Source organism: Gavia stellata, chromosome 30, assembly GCF_030936135.1.
Source record: "Gavia stellata isolate bGavSte3 chromosome 30, bGavSte3.hap2, whole genome shotgun sequence".
NCBI classification, from domain to species: Eukaryota; Metazoa; Chordata; class Aves; order Gaviiformes; family Gaviidae; genus Gavia; species Gavia stellata.
This window is the reverse complement of record NC_082623.1, coordinates 1,205,432-1,231,681: the sequence shown is the minus strand read 5'-3', so window position 1 is coordinate 1,231,681 and position 26,250 is coordinate 1,205,432. Positions and strand designations below refer to the sequence as shown.

The window sequence follows — 26,250 nt, the reverse complement described above, 5'->3', positions numbered from 1 at the left end:
GGGGAGGCTGAAGGAGGTGGTGCCCTCAGCCTGGAGAAGCAGAAGCTGAAGCGGGCTTACCCAGCAGCCTTCCTCCACCGTGGGAGGAAGGGACAGGTCCTTCTCCAAGGTGCACCAAAAAACTAACGTACCAGTGACACTGTGCAGAAGCTGCTTATTCCTGTGAGAGACGTGCAGCCCTGGGATGGGAGCTTTTTTTGAGGATATTCAAAACTCAGCTGGGCAAGGACTGGTGCAACCTGAGCTGGCTTTGCAGCGACACCTACTTTGAACATGATGTTGGACTCAGAACCTCTAAAAGTCCCTTCCAACACAAATCATTCTATGATTTTCCCCTGTTGAAGGGCAGCGGCATGTACACATGTGTGATAGCTTGTTGCACCCTACAGAAGACTTGAAAAAGGGAGATGGCCCTTGAAAATGTCATATCTTGCTTGAGCTTTGGCAGCCTTGAAAATGGTAGGAGGAGCTGGCGCAAAAAACACAGCCTGCTTTCTCTGCACCAGGGCATGTCGTGTGTAGGACATCCCTGCACAGATGACTTGGTTAGTTGTTTCCATTATAAAACAGGGATAGGTGTGTGCTGTCCTCCAGCAGCATGGCAGGAGGTGAGGGATGCGCCCTGGAGGAAGAGCCTCCTGTTCTCCTCCTTGATTTTGTGTCATGGTCGAGACATCAGACCTCAACTGAGAGCCAAGCACCGTTTCTACCCCCGACTCCACTTTGGACTTGCCAGCTGATGTCGCCAAGTCTCTCCATGGTGCCTGGGGCCGCAGGGATGTGGAGCAGGAGCCCAGCCAACTAGCTGGGAGGCGGAATAAATTGCATTCTTAAACCAAGGCAGAGGGGAGGCGCGCACCTCCTCTGCCCCGAGCTCTCTGAGCTGGGTGTCGGAGACAGGTCAGGCTGTCCTGGCAGTGGGGCAGCCAGGCTCGCTCCCCAGCATGCGGTGCCATGGGGAGAGGGGCTGGACCGGCAGCACCGTGCTTCCCGGAGCAGCCCAGCTTTCCCTCTGCATGTATAGACAGGACTGCAAAAATCTAGCCTGGCACTTCAGTATATTTCCAATAGAGAGGGGATTTAGCAAGAAGAGACCTGGCAAAAGGGTCTTGGAGGCCATGTAAGGATCAGCACTGAGTGTGCAGATATAACTCAAATGGTTGACCATCCCCTTGGATTTCAAGGAAGCTTCTTGCCTCGTCTCTAGCACTGTTACCTGAAGACTGTTCATGTGCCTGGCCATAAATTGGCTTTGAAAATCTCTTTTTCCCTGTTTAGTCTGAAGGTAACCATGTGAATAACTGTCCATCTTGAAAACCCATCTCAGCATGGACTCTTCCTGGAAAGCAGACATGAATGAAACAGATAACCTGTGCATGATGTATAGATTAGCCTCAAATATTATCTCTAAAAGCTAGTATTAGATTTCGCTATTAAAATAAACAATATTCTTAAGAAATAATGTTAGTAGTGTGACTCACGTAAATCTATTGATTGGCTCATAGTAGTTTTTATTTAACAGGGTTTCATAATTTATTTAGAAAACAGAATGAACTTCTGGGTTATCTGGTTCATCCTTTAGGACTGGGATTATTACTATCATCAAAGTCCCTCCCTGCACCCCCCAGTGGATGCCAGGTGAATAAATAAAGTCCTGCAAGGACCACCTCTGCCCCACGCTTGATGTCCATGTGCCCTCTTCATCTCCCCATCCCACTTTGCCTCCTTGTGCTTGACCTTGACACCACAGGACCTCTGGGACCTTGGGGTAGGATGGGATGGAGGACGAGTCCCCGTGGGTCAGCCCTGCTCTACGTGTCTCCCACCCGGTGAGCATCCCCAGCGTGGAGCAGAGATGTGCTGCCACAGACCATGGCATCCCAGAGCCTTCCCCAATGGGAGCCTGGTGGTGCTCATTTGGTCTTGGGAGTAATTTGGGAGTCTGTGTCCTCTTCTCAATCATCTTCTCTTCTTCTTGGCCAGGGCTTCTCGTAGCAGCTGAGGCTCCTCCAAGGACTGCAGAGGGGATGCCACTGCCCTGCATGTGGGTGGAGGAGGGTGTCCATCAGCATGGCCTGGTGCATCGCACACCAGGGAGTAACTAGGTGCTGTGTAGGCGTCAGAGCCTTCCCAAATGCAGGATGGGGAGGCTTCAAGGAGGATGGGGAGGCAAACTCCTCCAGCAGCTGCTTTTCCAAAGGAGGGGATGTGGCTTCAATGTGACTGATGAAGGACACTGTCACCCACCACGGATCCCAGTGGGCAGCAGTGCCGAGTGGTGCTGGTGTCAGATACTGATGGGATTAATGCTGCAGGACACTGCGCACACGGGGTCAGCCAATGTTTTCATCTGGAGAGGACTCGCTTACGTTGGCAGTTGCAGAGAAACCCTCGGAGGTCGGGTAGGCAAGAGGCCAGGCCTGGAGGACAGGTAGTGAGATGGCATCACCGCAAACTGGTGATTCCAATGCTCAGGCTGCTCTGATTCTCCTAGTGAGAGCGCAACCATGCCAATGTCAAACAGTACCTTTGTGCTGAAGCTAGGATGAAACTTTGATGGGACTCCCTATTGCAGGGTGTAGGGAGAAATAAAACCCCATGTCAAAGCCCTGTATTGAAACGGTGCTCTGGAGGGAAGGGAAAATGCTCTGCTGGTGCCAGGAGCATCTGCACCTCCTTGCAGAGCACGCGGTGATGGAGCGATGGTGCTGCCAGACGTGGTGTGGCCACACGTAACCCAGTGGAGCAGCCAGCATTTGCCATGGCATGGGTCGTGGTCCATGTGGTGCTTGCAGCCCTCCTCCGCTCCTGGTCACACCCCGTGTTCCCCATCTGTCCCAGGGGACTATGGCGTGATCGCTTCCCTCTCCCTGCTCCCCCTGCCAGAGGCTGCTTTAACGAGTCGGGTCACACTGGGATATGTTGCTAAATCATTACATAAGCTGATCTGCGAGGTTTCCTCCCCCACCAGCCGTGCGGGGGATTTCACAACACCGTGGAATCGAGGGCATCCTCGCGCCATTTACACATTCGCTCCTTTTCTAAACTTGGCCCTGTCGTCTCTGCATCTTCCATGGTGGGAAAAAGCTCTCCCTTCCCTGCAGTGTTTCTGAGCTGGTCCAGATTGTGATGGGCATGGGAAGGTGAAGACTCCAGGTACCGTCCTCATTGAGATGTCTGTCTACCTACCTTTCCCGCCCTGGGCCCCTCAGCTGCAGGAGACCATTCACACCTATTTGGTTGTAGTCACCTCCCTGAACTATGTCTTGACTTATGGTGGACATGGGATCAAGTCCTCTCCTCGACTTCCTGCGCAGTGTGTTCATGTGCTCCTGGGCCTGGCAGCATCACCTCTGGAGATGGTGCCCCACACCCCAGCCCTCCCTCCAACTGCCCCTGGAAGCAGCAGATGCACCTGGCAGGATCTGACTTGGCTGCATTTACAGGGCACCACCCAGGTAACGCTCATGCACCCCATGGGGCCTCTGAAACACACTTAGGTTATCTCTGGGGTTTTTCATGGCAATGTGGGCTCTTCTCCCCAGTCTGAATGTGGTTATTCCAACCCCAGCCATCCTAAAGCTCTGCCTCCATTGTCAGCCAGCTCCCTTTGGACTTGCCAGACATGAGATGGCATGGAGAGGGGGGACTCTTCAACCCAGTAAACATCTAGAAGCAAGAAAGGCACTGGTCAGGTCCTTGTGTGGCCCTCAAGAGCTAGAGAAACGGAGCAGGTAGATGAAGCTAGGGAGAAGGTGTCTACCACAGAGGCCTGTCAGGTCTTCTAGGCATGGTCAAGCAGGTTTCACTGTCACTTGGTAGCCTGTAGTGGGAACACAACCGTGCTGAGGGGCTGGCGTGTCCTCACAAGCAGCCATGAGAGCCCAGCCCCGAGTGCACATGGCTGGATGTGGTGGGCAGTAGCATGACACAGACATGTAGACCAACCTCCCACGCTTATATCAACAGCACTGCCCACTTTCAAGGGAAGCCTCTTGCAGTAACCCCAGGTAATTGGTCCCCAAGAACAGGCTGTACACTGCCAAAGGTAAGTGCCATGAGCACAAGGAGTCCCTCATTGCACCCATCCCCTCCCACATGTCCTCTCCTGCAGATGTAACAACCTTCCGCTGAGGTGCACCAGCACCGGGGAAGTCCTTGGGAGAGGGCCAGCCCCAGAGATCCTGAGCTGGGATCTTCATGCAGTCTCCTGGGACTCGGTCTGCAAAGGAGTTCGTTATCCCAGACTCACTCAGACACTGTCGCAAGCTTTGCCCTTGGGCTGCTGGGCAAGGACTGTAGCAAGGAGGGGCTTTGCCAGCAGTGTAAGTCTTGGTGTGAAGCATCTCCCCCGCAGTGCATCTCCTTCACAGAGATGAGTGATGAGACAACTACAGGCTGAGCGCACCCTGAAGTGGACATTGCCCTGGCAGAGAGAGCGGGGTAGAGATGGGAGGAGATCAGCAGCTCCTTGACCAATTTTGTAGAGGCTCCTCTACACACACAAGGGGACACAAGGAGATGAAAACTGGGTGGATTGGCCAACTTGATGGCCTTCTCCTGGAGGGGAAGCAGAGCTCCTTCCTTCTCCATCACCATCCTCCCCTCCCAGGGCACCTCCCTGATGCCTGCCCTTCCCTGGCAGCTGCATGGCCACTCCTGGTGCTTGTTTCCAGAGTGACCTGCTGACCAAGGCATGTCCCTTTTTAGCTGCTGACAAGCCTGCAATGTTGTTGTTCATCAAAAGTGGGACCTGGGACGTGACAGTTTGGCAGGGGCTGTCCGAGGGTAGGGAAGGGCAGAAGGGACAACCTGTATCCTCAGCCTTGATAGCGCTGAGTCTGGACCTGCTGTCAGGCACCTGCAGGTTCCTGCACAGAGCTCTAAGGGTGGTCTCCAGCCCACAGATGTCCTGCCCTGCTTTGTGTCCCCGTGTGCGTGTTACATGTGCCATGTCCCACAAAGAGGGGCAGCGAAAGCAGGGAACCAGGAACGTGAGCCATGGAGGTCCAGCTGACAAGGGCAAGGACTTGGCCTGCTCTTCAGCCCCAAGATGGCCAGGAGTGGAGCACAGGGCACACAAGGAAAGGCTGGGAGAGCTGGGTTGGTTCAGAATGAAGAAGGGAAAGTTTGGAGTGATCTTACAGCTCTCTGCAGCTAATTAACTGGAGGATGCAGAGAAGATGAAGCCAGATCTTCTGAGGTGCATGGGGAGAGGAAGGCAGGCAACCAGAACAAGCTGGGACATTAGAAATTCCTCTTAGATACCTTGAAAAATAATTCACCATAAAGGTAGTCAAATACTGGGAGAGAGGCCAGAAAGGCTGTGGGATCTCCATCAAACCTCAACTGGACAGGGTCTGGAGCAACTGGGTCCCAGTCCGGTTCAGTAAAGCTGGCCCTGCTTTGGGCAGAGGGTCAGTGCCTTCCTATCTAAATTATTCCATGTTAGGGCACACCTTAATGATGCATTAACTTTGTTCCCAGGTACTTTATCTCCATTACGCAACACTTTCATCTTGCTGCATGTAGCCTTGCAGCTGCTCTACGTGAGCCATCTTTCTTTTTCATGGAGAAATCAGGGATTTCCTTACTTTCCTCACCTAAGCTCCCATCCACAATGGGAGCTCTCTGGGGCTTGGTGAAGTCTACCCGCTTTGCGAAGGGCCAGCCCATGATCTGCCTGGCACTGTCGCCTTCTCGTCCTCCCACAGCACCACCCCTAAAACATCTCAGTGCCACACGTGTGTGAGGAGTGGAGGGAAGGTTTTGCTCAAGAGCAACCTGTCTGCGTGTCTCAGCAGGCTTCTGGGTGGCTTTCTTCAACTTGGCAGCTCCATGCTCACTTTCAGCTGGATCCTGGTTACCCCATTGGATCTGGTTCTCCATCTGCCCCATTCCTGTGGCACTTTCTGGTCCCACAGAAGAAAGAGAGCCTTTCATGAGAGGCAGAGTGTAACTAAGGCTTTGCAAATCTGAAGAGCAGGTTTCCTCCTGGAGAAACCTTGCCAGGCTCTGGGAAGTCTCAGCTGTGCTGGGGTTAGGCTGAGTCACTGGTCAGGAAATGGCATTATCCTGGGAAATACAAGAAACTCCCAGCACCCTTACCTCTGTCCCTCCTGGTGACCACGTGCCCTGAGGAAGAAGCAACCCTAGGTCCTAAAAAAAACCCCTGTCACCAATTTTGGGGGCCAAATATTTTCCCCCAGCAGATTTTGCAGCGATCTGCAGACACTTTCAGCTGAGGAGCGCCTGACAAGTTTGAACAGCAAACCCTGCACGGCTCTGGGAGCAGTATTGGGCCAGCGAGCCCTTTGATTGCAATCAGCGAGTTGGCAGGAATCCCAGGAACTCGTACAAAAATGCTTTGAAGAGGCCAGATGCACAAGGCGTGTCCCTGTGTGGGGTGCGGAGCGGTGATTCACGGCATCGCCATGCGATGCTTGGTGCGCGCACATGCAGCCGTCGGACCGCAGCGAAGGCCCCGTTTCCCTCAAATCACCAGTTGCCTATTTATTTCAATTCTTTTTAACCCTCCAATCTTTTGCCAATCACACCCCAAATTCAGCATAGGTTTTGTTTCCCTTTCAGCCTTCCCCCGCTGCTGCCTGCGAGCTCCAGACAGAAAGGCAGACAGGGAATTTGCTTCAGGCTCTGGTAGATGCAAGCTCTGCTGCTGTGCCGGTGCTGCGCTGGGCTTGCTGGGGATGACACTCACCATGCCCTGCTAAGTAAGCATCCCCAGCCCGTGATTCAGAGCAGAAACAGCAGTTTGCATAGAGGTGCAATAAACGCTTTTGTTCAAGTACCTTTTGCTCTTTTGGTTATGGGTTTGGAGTTTGTTGCAGAAACCCGGGAGATGCCCTCCCTTGGGCTAGCCCGTGCGAACTCACCCAAAGAAACTATTGTTTCTTGAAAGCCTCCATAAGCTCCCTGTCCCCGGCTCTGCAGCCCAGCTCAGCGTTTTGGGCGAGTTATGAAACAGGGCAGATGCCGGAGTGCAGCATTTGTATTATCCACCAGCAAATGACGGGATGTGATAAACACTTGGCTCTCCCGTGCAGGGACAGGGTGAGGGCTGTTCCTTGCCGTGGGGGAAATGACATTACAGGTTTGCAAGAGCTGGGCACTTTGTTGTGCAGAAGCCATCTGACGCTGACAGCCTGTCATTGATTTGCGAAAACATCGTTTGGCATCGATAACAAGCTTTCAGGAGAAACAAGTAGGACAGAGGAAAACAACACCCAGGTATTGCTTCTCTGTTCCCTACCTGGACTGGAAGCACACAGACTTATCCCTGCTCTGTGAAATGCCCAGGAGCAGCAGAAAATCCTCCTCCATCTCACTGGGCATCGGCCACCCGGTCTTGGTCAGCACTCACCCCTCATCCTGGCTGGCCTTGCTTGGGCTGGTTGGGTGATGGAGCAGAGTGAAGCCACTGCATCCCTTGGGTGAGGTGTCAGGAAACGTGGGGAGAGGGGACCAAGGGTAATTACCCTCTAGTTGCTCTAGTCCTGTGTCTCGTTGACAAAGCTTGGGTTTCTGCTGTTGGGTTTCACTGGAGGAGCATCCTGGAGCATCAGAAGAGGAAGGTGCACACTGTTCATCTTCCCAGGAGCATGCCCTGTGCTTTCTGATACTGCTTTTGTTCCTACGAAACACGAAATATGGCACCTACGTGCTCACAAGCCACCAGGGAAACATGAAACCTGATGAATGGGAATGAAATAAAGTGCTTTCCTGTTGCTTTCAAGGAGGGACCCAGCATCTGTGAGCTGAAAGCACTAGGCCTGCGGGCAGACAGACCCCAAGCACGGATGATTCCCACCCAAGAGAAACCCCACAAATCTGCTCCATCCAGCAGTGTGGAGGACACTGCCCCTCCTGGCCCTTCTCCGGGCTGTGTGTTGACACAAGCACCCAGGACCTGGTCCTGGGGGACCCAGGAAGCCTCTGCCCTGGGCACCCTCCCCTCGGCCTCCCTCCTGATGGGTTTTGTGCCTCTTCTCCTGTATCAGCCTCTTGTGGCTTGGCAGGAGCTTTGTCAGCGCTTGCTGTGACCTGAAACTGGTCACACCAGCACCGAGGTGTTCGGTTCTCTGCAAACGAGTTGCTGCAGTGTGGCTTGGCAGAGAGAAAATTCTCTGCTCAAATTCATAACCTGGCATGTCATTTCTTGTACAGCCATTTTATCTTCTATTCTTCTTGCTAAAAGTCCTATTTTTCTCTGTGCTATGCCAAGTTACATGCAAAGATTGGCTGAACTCTTTGGCTGGCGGCTGCCCTGGTTTCTCCATAGAGCTGTCCCTGCAAAAAGTGGGACCTGTTTTGGGAAGAGGTCTCATGCCCATGAACACAGCAGCATCCTGCAGTGAGCAGGACCCTCCATGAGCACCTACTTTAGGTGCTCTGCAGGACACCCTGCAGTCCTGGGCTCAGCGGGGTGGTTTTGCAACCTGTGCAGGCAGAGGAAGCTTTTTGCAAATGGGGAGCTGGACACATTGACCCGGGAGCATCTTGGCAGGACAGAGGCTGGACCCCCAGGCAGGAACGGGCACTGCGGGCAGTGTTGCTCCTCTGACCCATGGCGTGTGCAATGCTGCCTCCTGCTAGCAGGGGCGTCCCCAGGCTCTTGGCACTGAGACACCATTTTGATCCAGTTTAGACTAAGGGAAATAATAAAATACAAGATGAGCAGGCTGTGTGGGAGATCCTCCAGCCCTCCTGCTGCCAAAGAGCACCATTTGCTACTCAGACCCACAAAGCCTCACCCGTGAACCCTTCACAGTGAAGGGGGTGGCAATGTCCATCCCCAACCCTCAAGCCTCCCAGCCTTGCCTGCTCCCCATTGGTACCCGCACACCCCTCGACCCATCTGTTTTGGTGCAGGCTGGGGGAGGCAGATTTGGGGCAAGGGCAGTGGGGAGCTGTGTGCCCTGCAGCGGCGGCGCGGGGGCTGTGAGCGAGCCACGGCGGGGAGCGCGTGGGTGTGTGCAGGCAGGGCTGTATATCCAGTCTGGCAGAGGGTGTGCCTGCTCACACGCCGGGGAGCCGAGCCGGGAGCAGGAGCCCTGAGACACCCTCGGCCGGGGGACGTATGGCAAGGAGGGGTTCGGGAGATTAACCCCAGCACGAGACGCGTTTGTTGTCGCCTTGTGTCGTGTGCGGTCAGGTGAAGTGCAGCCCCCTCTCCCCCCCAGCCCCACGGTCTGCTTGCAGCCATGCTTCACTCTCCACTGAAAACAGCGTTGGCGTATGAGTGTTTCCAAGACCAGGCCAGCTCCACTCTGGCTCTGCCCTCGGACCACAAGTTGAAAACTAAGGGCACAGGAAAACAGCGGGTCCAAGAGCAAGTGATGATGACGGTGAAGCGGCAGAAGCAAAAGTCATCCGTGTCGTCAAGCGTTGGCCACTCCAACCGAGGTAAAATCTCACCGCGCTCTGGACAGCAAGGGGGTCCCCTCTGGGGACAGAGCAGATGCTATGGGGTGCTTTTGTGGGGTTTTGTTTGTGGGGGACAGACCAGTTTGCGTCTCTCACGGGTTACCCTGGGCAGGGGATGCCGAGGTCTCTTGCACTGGATGGAAGAGTTAGGACAAGACACGGAGCTGGATGCATCGACTCCCTCCGAGGCGGAGCCGATCTCCTTGGAGTGCTGCACTGCTCCACATCCCTGAGGCATTTGGACGTTTCAGTGTGGTGCTATTAACCATTTGTTCCCTGGCTCTAAAGCTGGAGTAGCTGCCTAACCTTTGCAAATCCTTCCTCTGCGAGCATCCCCATGGTTGGAATCCTCCACCAGACCCATCCCCTCCTGTGGATGGCCAAAGCTAACAGCATTGCTCTCCCATCCCGCCATGGGGCTGGGAGCTGGCCGCACGCCGGGGCTCGGCTGTCTCCTGAGCGTTGTGGCAGGTGGAGAGCGGGCAGCTCTGCCTACACACAGGACACAAACCTGAGCTTGGGATTCGCCTCTGAAGCTCCCAACATGTTTCCCATTTGCAGGCTCAGAAGTGTGGGAGCCTCCGGGACACCCCAGTGTGAGTGGTAGGAAGGAGATGAGTTAGGAGGAGAAATGTCCTTTTCTTACCGCAGTGGCTTGTGTTGGTTCCTTGGGGGTGCCTCACAGCCCCCTCCATTTTGCAGATGAGTAGAAAGGGGTGTAGGGGTCCGGGCAGCCGGTCCACCTCCATGCACTGAGTCTGTGCCACAGAAAGCAAGTGATCAGCTGAGTCCTGGAGCCGAGATTCCTACTGAAATACTTTCCTCTTTGGGTTAAGGCTTGGCAAATGGTTTTTCTTCGCTGTCCTTGCATCTGGAGAAAGTCGATCTGGAGGTAAACCCCAGCTTTCCCCATCCGGGAGCTGCAAACTCAGAGGGTTGCGACAGCCACAGTGCAAAACATCCTGGCTCTCAGAGGTGCTTTCGCCAGCAGCTGCAGCGAGCTCACTGGCCTGGCTGAGTTCACCGGGAAGAGAAAAGCCCAAGGACTTGGGGGAGAGGAGGATGAGGATTTGGGGGAGAGGGGGGTGCTGGAGCGGGACTAAACCATTCAGCCATGTCCAGAGTGAGCAGCATGTAGGGGGGTTTTGCTGGAAAGCTGGGTCAGCTGGGCCAGTCTCTGCCACCTCTTTCAGGGACTATGGCTTGCCTGGCAGCTTTTCCAAGCTGGATCGTGAGGCTGAATCCAGCACTGGTGAGGTGTCATGGTCCAGACACACGGTTTGGGCTGGTTTACCAAGAGAAGCTGTTTGGCACTAGGCTGCTGGGTGAAGAGTGGAGGTGGTGCTCCCACAGGAGCCATCCTGGCTGTATGCATTGCAGTTGCTGCGATGGAGGGAATAGAGCAGCTTCACGGAACATGGCATGTGTGCAGTGACCTGTGATGGGCACCGCCAGGAACGAATCTCTGCTTTCCCTTTTTTTGTGTGTTTGTGGACATAGACTCCAAGGGACGGGGCAAGGTGAGCTTTCTTCTGCCACCAAAATTCAAGATGCAAATCTCCTCCTACCTCAGGCAGGTTTATTGCTTAAGGTGTTGCGGTGCCAGACCTGACAAAATAAAATACAAACCAGAATGAGACAAGAGGCTCTGGATGGGGATTTGGGCACTGCCAGCCTCCCTTTCCAGCGGAGGGGTATTTCAAGGGGAAGCGGGCAGAAAGATGTCTCCCACTGCTTCCCACAGGCAGGAAGGAAGGGAGGTGGAGGGGCATTATTCCGCTTGGAGATGAGCCCAGGTGACACCTGTGGGAAAGGAAAAAAAAAAGAAAATTCCCAAGCTGCCCATCTCTGCTCGACAGGCTGAAGCTAAACCCCTCCTCCAGACACTTTTGGAAATGTCTGGGAATGGGAATTGCGTGGAAATGTGCAGCTCTGGTTTCTGTGTCCCAGGGAAGCTGAGTCACATCCAGCTCCCAGGAGCTGCCTCCAAACACGGGGCCGAGGCCGCCCCGTTCCCACCGTGGGCAGGTTGGCCAGCATGAAGGTCCTGATGGCTGATTCACCCCAGCGGCTGCTCTCTCAGTGCGTGTCTGGACGGAATCCCAGAAGGGCAAGAAGTTGCCATTTATTTTTGGGGTTTTCTTCTGGGTTGAAGCCTGAGAGGTCAGGCTAAACTTTCAAGTATTAATTTTTTCTGCTGTTGGTCCAAAGGTTAGCTGAGCAGACCTAAGGAGAAACATTAATGTTTCCTACAAACAGGCTACATGAGTCTGTCATGCGTGGATGACTGCCTGTTCAAATGCTCCTCCAACATCAGCTACCTGCATCCCCCCATGATTTCTCAGAGATGCTCCTCAAAGGCAGCACAAGCACAAAGCCCCTTGATAAACGTTCGAGTGCTTTGTTCACTCTGCACCCAGACAGTTTCCTCCATGTGTCTGGTTAAGTGTTGGTCCAAGTCCAGCCGTCTGTTACTGCATTTGGACCTGTGGTTTGAGCAGGAGCTGAAGCACGGTGCAGAGCTTCCCCCAGCTTCAGGAATGCATGCGCCTGTGTATGTAGGATGGGGAGCATGGACATGGACCCCTCTTGCATGTGGCAAGGATGGGTGTTGTTGTATCTCGTAACTGGAGTTTCTTTAGAGGGTCAACAGATGTTCCCTCAACGTCCTGCTAATTGATGGATACATAAAATTAGTTGCTTATTTGGAGTCCAGCGGATCAAGGCCTTGTGGCCACTCTCTGAAGATCTGGTGTCACCCAATACCTGCACAAGCCACAGCAGGGCAAAGTGATCCATCTGGGTTCAAACTGGTGTGCACTGGGAGAGGGCAGTGAGCAGAAAACGGTTGCAAGCAGCATAATCCTGCACCCACAGTGGGGCCTTTTCTCAGCACAGCCGCTATGGGTGTTTCCAAGGATGGCTTGGGTCTGTAGAGTCTGCCTTCCTTGGGATTTTGGTCCGTGGGGTCCCTAGGGCATATCTGCCCTTCTCACCATAGGAATAGCTAACTGGATGGCTCCCTCTGAATTTGAGAGTAATACCAATTTCCACAGAAAATTAATTTCAGTGGCAGGGCAGGAGAAAAGGCCAGGCCAAGCTGAACCAGCTCCTTGTAGCCAACAGCACTAGTCTGCAAAGTCCTCTGGCTAAAGAAAAGTTTTGCCAGTGACTCGTCACTGGCTGGGAGGGTAGAGCAGGGAGCAAAGATCTGAGGAAACCCAACTGAGGAGTGTCGCATCCAACTGTCTTGCAGCTGAGCTGTGATTTAGAGGTTTGCTATGCTGGCTGTGGCTGAGAGAGGAGAAATCCCACTTAGCTCCAGTGGGATCCCACCTAGCTCTAATGGGGGTCATTACTCTGATGTGAAGGGAAGAGGAGCTTTTGGGGAGAGTAAGTCTTTTGAAGACTTTTGTAACCTTCCCCAGCATGAGATGATTCAGTGAAAGCCATCCACTCTTCCACAAACCTTAGATGATTGGTACGGGAAAAATACCAAAACCCTTTAGCTCATAGGCCAAAAGGCAGAAATAAAGTTTGGCCTTTCCTGCCAGACTCTCAACTTCTGGGATTTCGCTAACACTTCTCTCCTAGGAGGCATCCAGGCTTTGTGCCTCCCACAGGCCCTCTTCTCTTACTACGTTTTTCCTGTGTTTAATCATCCTTATTGTTTTAAAGCCGTGCATAGTTCATTATTTAACTTGTCTAGCCTGCACTACCAGTGACTGGTTCTTGTCTTGCCTTTCCCTGCCACAGATTAATATTTATTAACATATATCCATTTCCACAACGCTCCCTGTTAACTTCAGGTGTCCAGCTGAAGTCTTTCACTGTCGTGCTTGAAAAATCGCACTTTTAACACAATTCTTCTCGTTATCATTAGTCTCTTAGCTTCAAGGGGTGTAAAGTTGCCTTTGAAGAAAGTAAAGAACTCATCAAACAAGGCATATTGGGTTAGATGGAAGTCTCAGTTTTCTCTGCAGTGATTGATAACAGCTATAGAGCTGAGGAAGAGGGCAAGGACAGCATGTAGTGGGGCTCACTGTGATTATGCACAAGGTCTTGCAATCCTTACCTGTTGTAGCTAGTTTTTACCCTCGTGAACTGTCCCACTGAAGTTAAACGAGATTTTAGATTGACCAAGTTTTGAACAAAATGCCTTGAGGATTGACAATTTGGGAGTGGGAAGAGGGGTCCCTACAACAGCCCAGTCAGCGCCTGAGCAGCCCTCAGGGGTGTTTTCTGCCCACAACCATGGTCCCTGGGAGGCTGTGCTTCATCTGAGTGATTCTCACCCATATATTTTCTGCCTCTGTCCCATCTGTTATCTGCTGCTAATACAGTGGTTTTAACTGGCTCTGTGTATGTCCAAGTGCAGGTGGGCACTTCAGAGACCTAAACAGCTGCTTGGATGACAACAAATGGGAGACAGACATACAGACATAGCTAGAAAAAAGCACCAGGGAGGCATCTCCCTCAAAGAGCATTTCCACCCCCTGCCAAAATGTTTTTTTCAGGACATAGTCTGTTTTTATCCCAGATTCTCAGGACCTGTGATCAACTTGTATAGTCTTTACCCCTGAGGTGGTTGAAAAGAGGAATATCATTCCTCTCCCGGAGAGCTGGTGATACACCTCCAAGCTGGCCCTTGAGATGAACCAGGCAGAGAAGTGTCTAAACTTGCAGGACTAAACAAAGATGATGTTTTCTTTAGCCACCTCCATCAGAAAATCCCCAGGTTCTTCCTGGCCTTCAGACTGAGCTCTTCAAGCAATAAATCGCAGCTGCGTGGTGGCAGGAGAAGCACCTTCTCCAACCAGCAAGGTGGCTTCAAAATGCCTTGAACATTTGAGGTTATATATAATTATATATTTATAAGCTCTGTACAAGTTCTTAGAGGTGAAGGTGACTCTTCAACAACTGAAGAACATAAACTTGCATGAACTGCCTGGTCTCTTGAATTTGGCCATGTAGCAGCAACTTTATACAAGAAAATTAGAGATGTGCCTAAACTGGCTTATTTTTGGTCTCTCCTTGCTCAATCCCAAAGTCTTTAGTGCAGTGCATGGCAAGAATGGATCGTGAAAAGCATGGTCCCCAGGGAGGACTGGTCAGATTAACCTGTGAGTCATGCCCAGAAACCCTTTCTTCCGACTGCTCACTCATAGTGTTAGGAGAACGCTCCCAGGTACTCCTGCTTGCCGTTACATGCTGTTTGCACAGAACAAGAGGTTGATTGTAAGAAAGACTTCCCAGGAAACTGTTATCATGGGATTGTTTTATCTTTGTGCTCAGAACTGTTGCTGTCAGCTAAGTCTGTCCCCTGGTGAATCACCTGGCTCAAGCTTACCATTTCAAGCCCTGCCTTGCTTCTGCTGAGGCCCAACGCTAATGTCCTGATCTGGAGGTGCTTTGAAATCCCAGGGTGGGGAGGGAAGCACAAGGTGCAGGTCACAGCTGAATTGTATCTCCCACGGCACGTCAATGGCCGTTTCCTGGCCTTATCAGCAAGTTCTGTGCAACTTCATATATATGAAGCAATCAGGGCTGGAGAGATATTAACAGGGAATAATTCCCATCAAGTCTCTAGATATGGAAAACAAGATCTTTTGGTTTTCTGCACAAGTATATGTCTGTGAAATTACTTTGCTCTTGCTTATTCTGCATTCAGTAATGTTCTTCAGGTGCTGCCATCTATGCAGTCTTGCTCCTCTCTTGTTGACAATAGAAAGCAAATCTCATTTATACCATATCTACGGGAATCATCTTCCTGAGAAAATGCAAGAATTTTTAGCCAGGAACCAAATCACCATAACAGGTTCTGGGTGCCTCAGGCAAGGCAATAAACTAGATTTATTCCAAGGATCAGTGGCTGTAGAAGACCTGAGTGGCTTCAGGGCCTTTGTGGTTGAGCTTATCCAGTTTATCTAAGAGATGAGTCTTATCAAGCAATCAGAGAGATTAGGATATTTCTGACATTACCCACCAGTTTAGGTGCATAACTTAAGACAGGTAAGTCCTGATTTTGTACTTTGTTAGACATTCAGAGCTTCCCCTGGAAGTTAATTGGAGTGTAGGGTTTGCACTTCCTCATAACGGGACTTAGGATGCCACAATTATTGAGCACTTTTGAAAGTGAAACTTAATGACCTTAAACTCTTTTGGACCATCTGAAGGGGGTTAAGGTAATTCCGGCATGGAAAGAGAATGACGCGCTTCCTTTTTTCTTGTAGTTGTGAAGATAACATTGAGTAAAATACTTCTAGGAGGGATCCAAAGATTGGACTGCCGAGGGCTACTGGTGAGAGACAGCTGGAAGAGCTTTTAGTAGGTCTGGGATAGGTAAATCCAAACACTGAATAAGGCACTGAGAAGCAGTAGAAATGGCTGATGGGTTCCTCCCAGTCCAAGATATTTGCATCTTTACAGAATGTATCTGAGATCTAGTCTCACATATCTCCCCAGCACCCCCAAAATAATGATGGAGCTTAATACATTTTCAGGGAAAGAAAGTACAAGTACACAGAGGGATTTTTTAGAGACCAGAGACTGAAATTTAAAGCAGTGCAATTAGGTTTTTTAGTGTTTGACTATTTCAGATCCCCGGGTTTTAAATAGTCTTGATCATCATTTACCCATCGTTTTTGTTATTTACTATTTATTGAATTTAGCAAGCCTTGCTCAGGCTGCTTCTGTTGATGTGGTTATTAGCATTCAGACCAGGAAAGCCAGACTGGTGAAAGAGTCAGTGGTGGGTTTTGCCTTCAGAGAAGGTTCAAATTTTGTTTACCTCCAAGTCAGAATAAAGGAAATATGTTCCAGGTTCAGACCCTCCAGGATGTGTAGCACAAAATATCATCCAGTTCCTCTCATATAGCAAAGACCTAAGACATTGGCCCAGTTTCTGACCCTGTCTTGGTCTTTTGTGACGAAAAACTTAGGCTTCTGCTTGTGGTCTGAGGGCTGGAATTTCCAAGAGCTCTTCTGCAATGAGCATCTTCTATGAGTCGCCTGCAATGGCAAGGGCTCAACTTACTGCCTGTCTTCCCATGTTTCTGTTAAGGTTTCTAACTTTGTTATTCAGTAACTAAACTCACTGGAAAAAAGAGTGCTGTGCTCTGAAGGGGTGCCTGCTGGGACCGCTTTCTCCTGCTGACTGTGCTTTTTCCATTTACAGGTTCCATGTATGATGGTTTAGCTGATGGTTATGGCTATGGGACATCCCGGGGCAGCTATTATGCCAAAACCCAAACAGGAAACAGCAGCTGGGGATATCCGGTAAGATACTCTTTTATCTGGGAGCTGTGGCACACTCTTGAGGTAACCTGTACAGAAAGCACCCTCTAGCAGGAGCAGTCATGTAGCAAGGTCATAGCACTTCAGAAACTTGCCCAAGAGAGATTATGCATGGCTATGGCTATCTTAGAAAGTAATTTAATGCAATGGAAGAGAATGATCAAGGAACCTATATCTATTTGTATGTGGTTGGGGATTTTAGTGTGGACAAGATTTAGTTTGGTTTTGTGGATTAATATCCACATGGCACAAGAGGTTTGAAGCTGTCTGAAGGATTAGTCATGGGTTCAGACTCTTACAACTCAGTTCAAATTTGGAGCACATTCATTGCTCACTTGGAACAGTTTCCATGTACCAAAACTTCTCTGTGAACATTAATGTGGTTGAGTGGTGATGATCGGGGCATTTGCATTATAACTGTGTTGCTATTCCCAGTCTCAGTGCTAGTGCAGACCCTTTTCAGCTATTCTCTGAGCTTAGAAAAGAGGTGGTCCAATTCTTTCATAGTGATTTCCAAAGAAAAGATTTTAGATCACCAGAAAAAGCACAGGTGTGAGCTAGTACTTGTCTTTGTGCCATCTGAATTTATACATCCCACAGAAGTCCTGGTCTTGTCTTTGGTGACAGACTCTTGGTACGCTGGGAATCACTCCAAACCACTCTATCATCTATTGGGACAACTTGTGCTCATGTTGCCCCTCCACCTCAGACCTATATTCTGTTCTTCCCTGGTTTTCGTCAGCTATGAAGTAGAAAGGAGCAATTCACAGATCTGGGATTTGAATATGGGAAAAAGAAAGGGCTCCTTTCAACAACTCTGGGACTGTAAAGCAGCTCCCTGTCAACCATCAAAGGGTTGAACCAGGAAAGCTGCTTATGTTGGCTTCAAGCACACAGACAGAGGATTGAAGCTTTTCCTGGTAGTTGCCAGATCCTCTGCCTGTTCATAGCATCAGCATTCTTCAGCTTCAGAAAGGTTTATCTGTTGTCTTTCTTAATGGCCTTGGTGTATCATGCTTGCTTCAAGACAGCGATGTCACTTGCTAGGTTTGCATCACTGGGTTTGCTGCCTACTGCATGTTGAGTAGGAAGGACTGGGAGCACTGGCATGTCTTTGAAATTTTTATTTACAAACTGTCTGTTGACTTGTTTCACTGTCCTTTGCTGAGCTGGTTAAACCCCGGACAATCGTGTTTCTGCCTGGTCTATGAGCAAAAGGGTGACTATGATGGGTCAGAGCAGAGGTCCAATCAGCCAAGTGTCATGTCTCCATCACTAAGGCAGTGATGGGCCCCTGCAGAAGGGTCTAAGCATGATAAGCAGGCAGTGATGTATCCCTGAATGTTTTTGTGGCCACCAGAAATTTGCACCTGAGTGACCTCCTGAACCAGATGTGGAGTGTCTGAGCTTCATAAGCCAAATGATTGTGATGTCTTGTTTTGATGATATATTGCTGTTTGTCTATTGTGATTCCTGAATGGAGCTTGTTATGCTTTGTCTAAGCAAAACTGCACTGTTCCAGCCATTCCAGCAGTTTCTAGCTGGTTTTTTTTGTTAGAGAGGAAGCTAAGCCCCAGCTCTGCAGTTGCCCCTCCAGCTCATGCTCGTGCTGGCAAGGTGGTACTGCAGATACCGTTGCTGGTGTGAGGATTATTGTTAAATTTTGTTCATTCATGATCTTCCTCCCAATCATTAGGACAGCTGGACAAGTGCTAGGTAGTCAGAAATGCCACTGGCTGCTGGGGATTTCAGTCCAGCAATGTTGGTGTTCTGGTGAACAGCTTGCAAGATGATTATGAAGATTAGGGCCTCCATTAGACACTGTAGAGTACCATGGACACAGCAGTTCAGTCACTTCTGGTTCACCATGGGCTTACACAGCTCATGGCTTTTCTCTGAAGGGCTCTTCTGCATTTACTGATGAGGGAAGGTCTTTCTCCAAACCTAAGCTGAAAGGCTTTCTGTCTGTGTGAAATTTTTGGTAAAGGTCTTCAGGACTCGGGCTACTTTAGAAAAAGGGACTGGGACTTGTGAAGGATTCACACTAAAATCTGTCTTACCTAACTGTGTCTATCTGAAAATCAGCCATTTAGTCTTAACAAGTCGTCTAGACTCCTCCCATAGCCAACAAAGAGAGAGCTACGAGGAGGTGATTCATCTCACCTATCTTGGAGATCTGTCAGGTCAGGATGAATCAGCCCCTCTGGACGCCTATCTCCTTCCACTGGTAGCTGGATTGGAGCAGTCACCTAACAGGTAGATGACTGCAGTTAGGGGCGATGAGTCCCAAGTGCCATTGGCACATTGGAAGATATAACCTCAAGCCTAAATATGCTTAACAAGCTTAACAGACATCACACTCCCCAACCTCACTGAGGAACGTCCTCCATTTTGCTTCTTCCAGAAAAGTATTAAAGGTTTACACATGTCCACGATGAGCCTCCAGCTTGGGTTAACTTTAACTTTTGTCTACAGACCTGTTTGAAGTCTGTGCAGGTTCTAAGCATTCTAAAAAATGTTTCCTATTTGTAATTCCTGGGTTGTCAGACATGAAATCATAGATAACGCAAATCTATTTTTGAAGACCAAATTGCTGGACTTCTTTCCCTGTAGAGCTGATGCTGTGAATGTTTCTGAGAAGTCACAAGTCCTTTCAGACGCACAGGCAAATTTAGATATTTCAGGGAAATGAGCCAGTATAGTATTCATGAAAATTACTTACTCTTAATACTTCTGGAGCTAAAAGGTATAACAGGCAATCCATGTCCATGTTGCTGCTCCACAGCATCTGCAACTTAGACACACTCTTAGATTGCCTTAATCTAAGGCAGGAGGTATCCTGTCTCACCCACAGCTCTTAAAAACTATTATTGCTGACTTCCTCCTTTTGTCTTGTTTTGTGTCTTCTTGGATATCTCAAGCTTTTTGCTTCTGAGTTTTCTTCCCAACCTTATGATACTGATGTTCAAATATTAGAGCAAAAGAAATTATAGATCTGGAGGAAGAGCTCTCTCTGGATCAGTCAACACTTCTGGCTAAAACCTTTGATTTACCCATTATTAAAGGCTATTTTCTGTTTATTCCTCTCGTGGAGTGCCTTGTTTGTAGCATCACTGTAACTAGCATTGCAATGAGTACCTACTCGTTATCGGTGTAGGTAACACTGAAATCAGTGGGACCACTCCAGAAACAGGCACTCTGAGGGCAGCAGGTTTGCACTTGGCTGCAGCGTTTCCTTGGCTGACGTGTCAGGGGTTGGCTCAGCCTTCAGGGATGATGTCCCCAGTCCCATTTGCACAGCGACCATGGTGGGATGCAGTAATGGGTGCATTAGTGACTGCAAACCTCTCCGTGTTAGGTGAACTTTCAATCCAGATGTTGTTGAGCCCAGAAGACCCTTAGAGGCATTTGTCACCCTACTTACAATGTGAGTTATGAGTGGCCACCAGTTCCCAAAGCCATCTGACCGCAGGAGCTGGCTATGCCATGACCTGATGTAAGGCCTGAGCAGTGCCTGAGGTCCCACAGAAGGTACAGCCGTGACCACAATTTACACAGACAAACCTGAGGGAGGTTTAAGTAAGCTGAACTGGGCACCTAGAGCATTGCAGTCATGGCAGGAGAAGTCTCAGCATGAGCTGCGCCCTTGGCTCTGACACTTCAATACAACCCCAAAAATGGGATCTGTTCAGCACTGGGCTCAAAGCCACTGTCACATTCTGGTGGCCCGTGGGTTGCAGTGAGTGTCCTGTTCACCCCAAGTGTAGGCACAGCTTTGGAGATCCACAGCCAAATCCCCAACACCAAGTGAAGGCAGTATGTGGAGCCAGGATGCACGCTGTCAGCAAAGACCCTCTGAGGCTTAATCCCCCCCTGCAGCAATACTGCTCTTGCCTGGGTCTGCTGGATCGGCAGGTGCATCCCTGCTAGAGAGTCGGGGGGATTCCCAGGTCCCGTGTCTGTTTCGGCACTGCCAAGATGTTGCAGTAGCAGGACAAGGTGCAGAAGCACAGCCCACCTCCCCGTCCTGCTGCTTCCACAAGAAGGAAATGCACCGGCATGACGTGCGTGTAAGCCGCAGCGTGCCGCCCCCCGGCACTGCCCCAAACGAGGGGCAAACAAGCCCCTGGTGCGCTGGATAGGGAAGGAGGCGCATCCCGGACCTTAGGGTGCTCTGCCTCAACAGGGTGAGCAGATCGTCATCCCCACAGAGCTGACCTCAGCCTGGGGCACACAGTGAGTAACGTTTCTGAGAGCAGCCCTGCTCCCAGACCAAGGAATATTTGGCATGTCTGATGCTGGTGCGGTTAAAGCAGTTAACTGAGTTGGCTCCTGGCACATAACAGTTGAGGACCAGTGGCTAGTGGGCCACCAGTGCTCACCACTGCTTTCCTCAGGCACTACTGCTGGGGTCTCGGGCTCTGTGCCACACTGGCCCACCCAGCTTGGTTTCTGTAGCAATTAAGTCCGTTATGGCACTAATGAAAAACATGCACTTTGGTGACCCCTCTGCTCTAGAGACTGTATGTAGATTGTTAAACAAATGTTCTCTGTGGGAGAAAGTTGCAGAGCTTTCTCTCCCAAATGCATTATCTGCATGAGAGGTGTTTGCCACGAGACAGGAACACTCCCTGCTATCCCTGGCTGGCTTTGCCTCTGTGGACAAAAATCTCTCATCATCAGTGGGAGCTTTGTTCCATAAGGATTTCAGGACAAAATTTGTCATTTGCTGTGATGACACAAATCAAGTTTAAAAGAACCCCCAAAATAGAGTGGTTTGGGCAATCTCATCAAAGAAAACAAAGATTTATAGTTGTTGCACATCATTGCTTGGTCAGACCCCGGTTTCCTTGTGAGATTTTGCAAGAAGCTTTATGGAGTAGCAAGTTGGACATTACCTTCCCTGACCAGAACAAACTGAACCATCAAGACCTAAATCTCAGCTGCATAAAGAACCGGATGAAAAAGCATATGGAAAGGCAGAACCCAGGAGAGGTGGGAAACAGCGTTTCAGAAATAGATAAACAATATATTTGCTGGTTTTGCAATTTTTCTCCCTGCAATGGAGTGTGTAGCAGGCAGCAGCTACAGCATTTCGCAAGTAGCATGAAGAGTTTTCCCCACCCATCACTCAGGGTGGGACGCTGTCATGTTGCATTGCCTGTGCTTTGCCCTCCAGCCTGGGAGAAACCTGCTCCTGACGTGTTTATACGGAGTCCTTTACTTTCTGTCTGCTGCTCTAGAAACAAACAAATTGCAAGGGAAAAAATTAGAGCTAGGTAATGAACTGATCGCGTCCTTAGATGCAGGAGTCAGAAACACCCAGTTATCTGGGACGGCCTCCGACGTAGAAAGGCAGCACTGAGATCGGAGCGCGATTCCCGGGGCTGGTGTGCCTTGCTCTGTGCTTCTGCTTCTCTGGAAAGCAGGAGGAGGAGAGGGACTTTTCCTGTTAAACAAAGGGTTTATGGATGAAAAAAACAGAAAAGGACTCATGAGCAATGATTGGGATAATGCCGTTTTGACTTCCTCTCTAGCACCAGTCGTACTCCAATTGAAATAAGAGGTTAAAGATACTTATTTACCTATCTTATGCAAATGTTGGATAGTCCAGCTGATGTTCCTAAAATGGTCCCATATTGCAGGCTGAGAACTGGTGATCCACAAATGCTTATTAATTTAAAGGCAGGTCTTTGCTGCTGCCGGTGAAGGAAAGCACTTACTCCTTGGGCCTGACAAGAGCACCTGCGCACTATCAGTGCTCATCTTCACTGCCTTTCCTCCCCGTGCCTCCCCTCCTTCTTTTAATATGAATGAACGGCTCCCAAGGCTTGACCTCAAACACACAGGTTTGTGTGACAGCAGGGAGAAGTTCAGGCTAAAATTCAGGATGTTGGCATTGCCATGCCAACACGTGCCATGCACGTGAGCATCCTTCAGCATTACGAGTACAGGGGACTGCCAGTGTGTGATGGTGTCTGGCTGCAAGGAGAGACCTACCAAGTTGCCTCGACTCTCCCATGGGGAGAAGTCTTGGTGACAGCCCGTGCTCTTCTAAAATGGTTTCCAGATCTTGCAGTGCAGAGGGAATCACTGCTTTCTGTCTCCACCCTGCTTTGAGGGACTTCCTCGTCTTTTCCAGCATTTCCTCTAAAGGGAGGAGGTGAGGAGCTGGCCCACCTCCCCATGCAAACACCCACAAGAAGTGGGCAGATGCAATTCAGAGTGTTAGGAAATCTGGGCGGTTTATGAGGTTTGAAGGCAAGAGATTGATTATTTCCTTTCACTAATGCTATTCTGCATAGGGAGAGCTCACTCTACACACATAATGGCATCAGCAAAAGTTACGAGATTGTTGTCAGGTGGCTCTTTAAACCACAGACTATGTAATAGCATCACCTTCACCTTCAGAGATGTCATCTCTTCTCCAGACGGCAGAGTGCCTCGCTTCTACCTCGCTGTGCATCCTATCTCACTGATCGCTGCATCCAGCGAAGAGATAACAACACAGGGAACTCCATTCCCTCGGCCACGTTTGCTCTGTGTTGGAAGTGAAGGTCTCTAACTTAGCTTGGTGAACATCTGAAATGGGGACATAGGTTTTAGTGTGAGAAAGCTGCTTTTAAGGCACAAACACAGCACCTTGCCGAGATCTAGAAGTGATCAGGTCAGCTACGTCTGTGCAAGGATTCATAGAGACTATTTGGCAAGCAGGTCTGAAATCCGCTGAAGCTGGCAGAAGACTCCTCATCGATTTGGAGGCTTTGGATCAGGCTCCTGCCGCAAAGAGGAATTCTAAGATACCAATTAGGTCCGTGCCACTTGAAAGAGATTAAAATGGGCTCAGCCAAGCATCTGGTAGAATCAGCAATAAAAGTCATGCACTGACTTTGGTAATGAGCTTCACATCACACGGGAACTATTTTCCCATGAGTTTGCAAAAGGCTTCCCCGCCCTGCCAGGACCTGCACTGACTTGCCGCTCAGGGCTCCCTGTGTTGCAGAAAGGTGTCTTTTCAAACAGACAGTCACTTTGCTTCACCCATCTCAGGGCTGGCAAGAAAGAGGACAATGCTATATGACACTAAAAATACAGCAGGAAATACAGAATTGATAATTCTGCACCTATACAGACACACTCACACCTTCCCTCACCCGTTCTGCTGGCGGACAGCCCATGTGAGCACACTGGAGAGCAAACAATAGCTTTAGATAAATAACAAGTTGGCTCTTCCACGGTTAGCTGAATTGGCTTCAGCAAATGCCCAGGGGCTCCACAGCTCTGCCAAGCTTCTGACTGCCCTAGAGAATAATCCCAGGGTATACTGACTCATAAAGAAAAACATCTAAGAAGCTGATACTTTGTCCCCCTGCCAGCTGCTGCCAGTGGCGAGCCCTGGCAGTGGGTTCCCTGCTCCACCGAGCAGCTAAGTCCACCCAGCACCTTCCTGCCGCAGCCCTGTCCTGTCCCTCAGTGTCCCGAGGGTTTCTGAATCCAGGAAAATGAAGAAAAAATGAGGATGATATAATCCTTAGAAGGACATACTCATCCCCAGTGGGGTAGATCATGACTTCATGAAAGGTCACTTTGCCGTTGCTGCGTGTGTGCCGCATCCAAAGCAAAACCAGGAAGGAGAGAACCTCTGTGCATGGCCATCCTGGAAATTTCAGTGGGCTTGCCCCACTGCCAGGGGAGCCCCGGAGACTAATTGCACTTACCCATGTGCCTGGTCCTTGCTCTTCTTATCACATGCAAATTCTCCTTCCAAATCCCTGGGAGCTCAGCAGTAAGCACCCAACCTGTTACCTGCTCTGCTGCAGTACTAACAGGTTTTTTCTGTGTCCTCTGGAGTAAACGCAAAGAGAATTTGCTCCCCTTTTCTCCCCTTCCAGCAATTCACCTGTTTAGATGCAAACCTGCAGAATGAAAGTATGAAAACTAATTCAGACTGGTGCTCAAATGACGGAGCAATCTGGGTATCGGCATAGCTGGACTAAAGGGTTTCTTCTTATCCAGATGGCATGCCTGCTAGCTAACCCCTTTTAAAAGTTTTCAGCCGTTATCTGTGCAACTCTCTGGGACACAGCAGAGAGGATTCCCTGCATTCCTGAAGATCAGTTTGTTAATGGAAATATTTGGCTTAATTAATTAACATAATGACAATTCTGCAGAGTGTTGGAGACAGGAATGATGCTGAGTGTGCTCAGGGCCGGGATAAAGTTGGGGCAGAGCAGCAGGACTCAGGGTGAGCCTGCAGAGGATATCAATTTCTCTGTCATGTGGTGTTTCGAGGTTAGGAAATACGGATTTTTTTTTCAGTGACATTGCACCAGGCACAGGCTTTTCACACCTTGTGTCTTGAACCTCCATGGAAATAACAAGGTGACAGTGTTGACTTTTCTCTCCAAGCCCAAGGGATCCTTGGGTGGCTTTTGCAGAAAGAGGCATCCAAAGTACTGCTGCTTAAAGTTAGGTGAGAAAAAAAACCTTGGCCCAACAAGAGAGCACGGATGAGCTTTCCCGAGATAAATCCAAAGGGGATGGGGCAGGCAGTTTTATTCTTTAGTTCTTTTTATGACTGTTTGCTGTATGTCTTGGAGATCTGCTTGCCAGCATGCTGAGAGGGATGCAGTGGAAAGACTCAGTATCACAGTGCAAACAGCACTAAAATAGCTTTATTTATTTTCCTTTCTGGAGTACACACCTTAGTGACTTGTCTCTTACTTGGGTACAACCCTGCAGGCTTCCAGGTACTGGCATTGACATCCAGAAGGTTTACTATTGCAAAAGAATATTGGATTGAATACTGGTGTACTTGGGGCAAATCTGGAGGCCTTTTGGTGAAGTGGTGAAGACATTTTGAACTGACAGCAGGCCAGCTAAAGCCTTTTTTTCATTTGATTAATTGCAGTTGGTTTTTTACTGTCTTTTATTCTTTTTTTTTCTTCCTGGCTTAGTCATCTCAATTCTTATTGCATATCGCCCATTGTTCTCAGACATCCCATTATATGAGCTGATACTACACACCTTGTAACTCATAAACAGATATTCATTGTCTCTACTTGTTTCTTGGCACAATGAGATTCAAGAATCCCTTCTTACTGACTTTTCATTCCCTTTACTCCCTTCCTAAGGAACTTACAGATGAAAGGGGAACAAAATAGCATAAGGAAAATAAAAATAAATGCCAGCAGTGCTGGAAGGTCAGAAGGGGGCATCATTCTCTGTGATGGCGAGGGGTGTGGTGTGAGCTCCTCTAATTACAGGTTGGGTTAGACCCCATGTGTTGTAAATTAGGCATTTTCTGTAATGCCAGGGTCACGTTTGAGCTTTCAATTCTGCTTTCAAGTTCCTGAATGCCATATCCTGATCACTAAGTGTCCCCAGATTTCAAGGGAGGGTTTGGCGCCTTTGTAAGGGCTGCAGGTGGGCTAACCTCCCGTAAATCTTGGGCCACAAAAACCCCTAAAAGGCATAGGAATTTGGTAGCCATGATACCCATGCAAGAGT

The 26,250-nt window shown here is 49.7% G+C and overlaps 1 protein-coding gene across 1 annotated transcript in view; it reads left to right on the top strand.

Annotated features, from left to right (window-relative positions):
• Positions 1 to 9,221: 9,221 nt before the first annotated feature.
• PKP1 (plakophilin 1) overlaps positions 9,222 to 26,250 on the top strand; it is a 42,340-nt gene continuing 25,311 nt past the window's right edge. Inside the window, exons 1-2 of the mRNA XM_009809261.2 lie at positions 9,222 to 9,423; positions 16,622 to 16,722. Coding sequence (XP_009807563.1) covers positions 9,222 to 9,423; positions 16,622 to 16,722 — 303 coding nt within the window. The remainder of the gene's footprint in view (positions 9,424 to 16,621; positions 16,723 to 26,250) is intronic.